At 38.5% G+C, this 3,065-nt stretch overlaps 1 protein-coding gene across 1 annotated transcript; it reads right to left on the bottom strand.

The window, feature by feature from the left end:
- Positions 1-221: 221 nt before the first annotated feature.
- On the bottom strand, positions 222-1,178 carry LOC122914155 (olfactory receptor 51G2-like). The gene has a single exon (XM_044260788.1). It carries the CDS (start codon positions 1,176-1,178, stop codon positions 222-224), a length of 957 nt encoding a protein of 318 aa, XP_044116723.1.
- Between the last annotated feature and the right edge of the window lie 1,887 nt (positions 1,179-3,065).

Below are 3,065 nucleotides of genomic sequence, written 5' to 3'. Positions count from 1 at the left end.
CACTACCAAACAATCATCATTCATGACCACAGTTATGATCATTTATTCAAGCATTCTGCTCACTCTCCCTCCTTAGTTAAGCTGGGTATTTCTTGAGGGGAAACCAAAGTATTTTTTTTTAATTTTTTAATTAATGGTACCTTGCATACTACTTGGCACACACTAGTTCTTGAATAGCATTTTTAAACTGGTCACCCCTTCTGATAATAGAGAAAACTCATTCATTCCCCAGCAATAACACGTTGCACCCAAAATCGCTTGCGTAAGGCAGCCTGGATCTGCTGGGATTTGAGACTATATACAAGAGGGTTGAGCAGCGGTGTCATGAGGAGGTAGGCATTACTCATGGTGGTATATAGAATAGGAGAAGCATTCCGGGTATAGCGATGCAGCACTGCTAAGCTGATGAGGGGCAGGTAAAACACAAGCACCGTGCATATGTGACAGGCACAGGTGTGCAGCGATCTCCAGTTTCTGTCCTGAGTCTTTAGCTTCATAATAGTGCCCAATATCTTTATGTATGAAGTTATGATGAAGACCACATCCACTGCAAATGTGCAGAGTACAAAAACCAATCCATAGGCACTACTGAAAGAGACATCCCCACAAGCCAGGTTCAGCACATCTGGGTAGTAGCAGTAAGAGTGTGAGAGGATATTAGCCCCACAGAAAGGAAAGGTCCTAAGGAAAAAAGGCAGAGGAGCCAGCAGAGTGGCACCTCGTATGAGGGCAGCCCCACTAAGGCAGGCAACGGTAGAGAGGGTAAGGATCCTGGTGTAGTTTAGTGGAGCACAGATAGCTACCAAACGGTCAAAAGCCATGGCCACCAGAACACCTGATTCTACTGAGGAGAGGGTGTGGATGAAGAACATTTGAGTTAGGCAGGCATCCAGGCCGACATGGCGGGCATCAAACCAGAAGACAGCCAAGACACTAGGCATTGTGGACAATGAAAGGCCTAGGTCAGTAAGGGCAAGCACAGCCAAAAAATAGAACTGAGGTTCATGAAGATTCTGCTCTGCTGTTACTAGGATAAGAAGAAGAGCATTACCCACAAGGGCTATGAGGTACAGGACACAGAAGGGGATGGAGATCCATATATGTGCAGCCTCCAGACCAGGAATACCAATGAAGGAGAAAGTGGGCCAATTAGAGGCAGTACTATTAAAAGCCAACATGATAGGATGTATGTAGGACGATAGTCCAAGATGCTTGCAAACCTGTAAAGGAGAAACAATGTGTCAGGAAATTTGAAAGCCAAATTTAAAGTAATTAATGCACAGAATGATCAAATTAAGATATGGAGAACTCAAAATTGAGTTTATATTTTTAGCTTCATAATTATTTCTTTTGGTGTGTGGTTGGCAACTAAGTACATGGAAAGATGTTCACTATCATTATTTATTAGGTAGATGTCATTTCTCATTCAATTCAATAAGATACAATTAATAGAATGGCTAGAATTAAAAAGATCAAAAATGCTATATGTTGATGATGATGTGAACATCTGGAACTCCCATACATGGAATCTAAATAGAACACATCTTTGGAACACATTTCGGCAGTTTTCTTATAAAGTTACACATGTACTTCTTATACAGTTAGCATCATCCAGAAATTTCCCTTCTTAAAGTTTTCCCAAGAGAAATAAAAACTCATATTCACACAAAGGCTTGTACACATTTATTTATAGAAGCTTTATTCATAATAGCAAAAATAAAACAGAAAGAAACCAAATAGACAACCACTACTGATTGGACAAACAAACTGTGGCCAATCCATATACTTTAAATCAAAAAGGAAGATATTACTGATAGATCCAACAACATGAATGCATCATTTATGCCAGGTGAAAGAAACAAACATAAAAGATCAAATGCTGTATGGCCTCATTTATATGAAATTCTAGAAGAGACAACATCATAGTGATAGTTGATCAGAGGTTTCAGAGGTGAACCAGAGTGTGAAGAGATTGGTTGTAAACAGGCAGATCTATCTTTTTGGGAGATGAAAATGTCCCATACCATGACTGATTACATGGTTTTCTATGCTTTTAAAAATTCATCAAATTCCACTATTAAAATTGGTCATTTTATGTTAAGTGAGTTCCACTTCAATAATGTTAACGAAAAATACAAGATTTTTGAATGAAGGATAACTTTATAATTATTTTAAATCTACAGTTCATCAAAAAGTATCTCTTTAGGATGTCTTCTCCAAATCCTTCCTTTCAACTCATTCATAAAGGAACTGTCACTGTCGTTTGTGAAATAACTTGACCCTCTTATCAGAAATATATCATATCTGAGATGAGTGCTAGGCTATGTTTTTCACACATTAACCTGACTCTGGTTTAAATGGTCCACATCCCATACTGATAAAATAAAAATCTCTATGTCCTCTTTAACATTTTTGTCGACAGGATCTTTAAAGAGCTGGAACACCCTACATGCATCTTATCCCTTAGAAATCTAAACCTGCCTTTGGACAAAAAACATAGCTTCTCTATTTCAAATTGGTTTACCTATCTGCTCCTCTTCTTTTCTGAGTCATATAAAATTTCTGAGTACTCTGAAGGTTTCAGTTAATTCCCAAATTTTCATACTCAACCCAGATCTGTTTTCTGAATATATATTCAGGTGACCCATAGATATCTCTACCCATGTTTCAAAGGAAATTCAAGTATATACCCTAAGCATAAGGGCTAATTTAACCCTTATTGATGCTTACCACTTTTTCCTGTGCTTTCTTCAGAAATATCCCTCTATTACATGCCTTGTGAATTTCTCTTCAGTCTTAAAAATTCACTTATTTGTGGAGCATAACAAATAGCATGGAGGACAAGGGGTGTTAGAGAGGAGTAGGGAATTTGGGTAAATTGGAAGGGGAGGTGAACCATGAGAGACTATGGACTCTGAAAAACAATCTGAGGGGTTTGAAGTGGCGGGGGGGTGGGAGGTTGGGGTACCAGGTGGTGGGTATTATAGAGGGCACGGCTTGCATGGAGCACTGGGTGTGGTGAAAAAATAATGAATACTGTTTTTCTGAAAATAAATAAATTAAAA

The sequence above is a fragment of the Neovison vison genome, chromosome 7 (assembly GCF_020171115.1).
Source record: "Neovison vison isolate M4711 chromosome 7, ASM_NN_V1, whole genome shotgun sequence".
NCBI lineage: Eukaryota > Metazoa > Chordata > Mammalia > Carnivora > Mustelidae > Neogale > Neogale vison.
The sequence above is the reverse complement of the archived record's forward strand: the minus strand, read 5'-3'. Positions and strand labels throughout refer to the sequence as shown.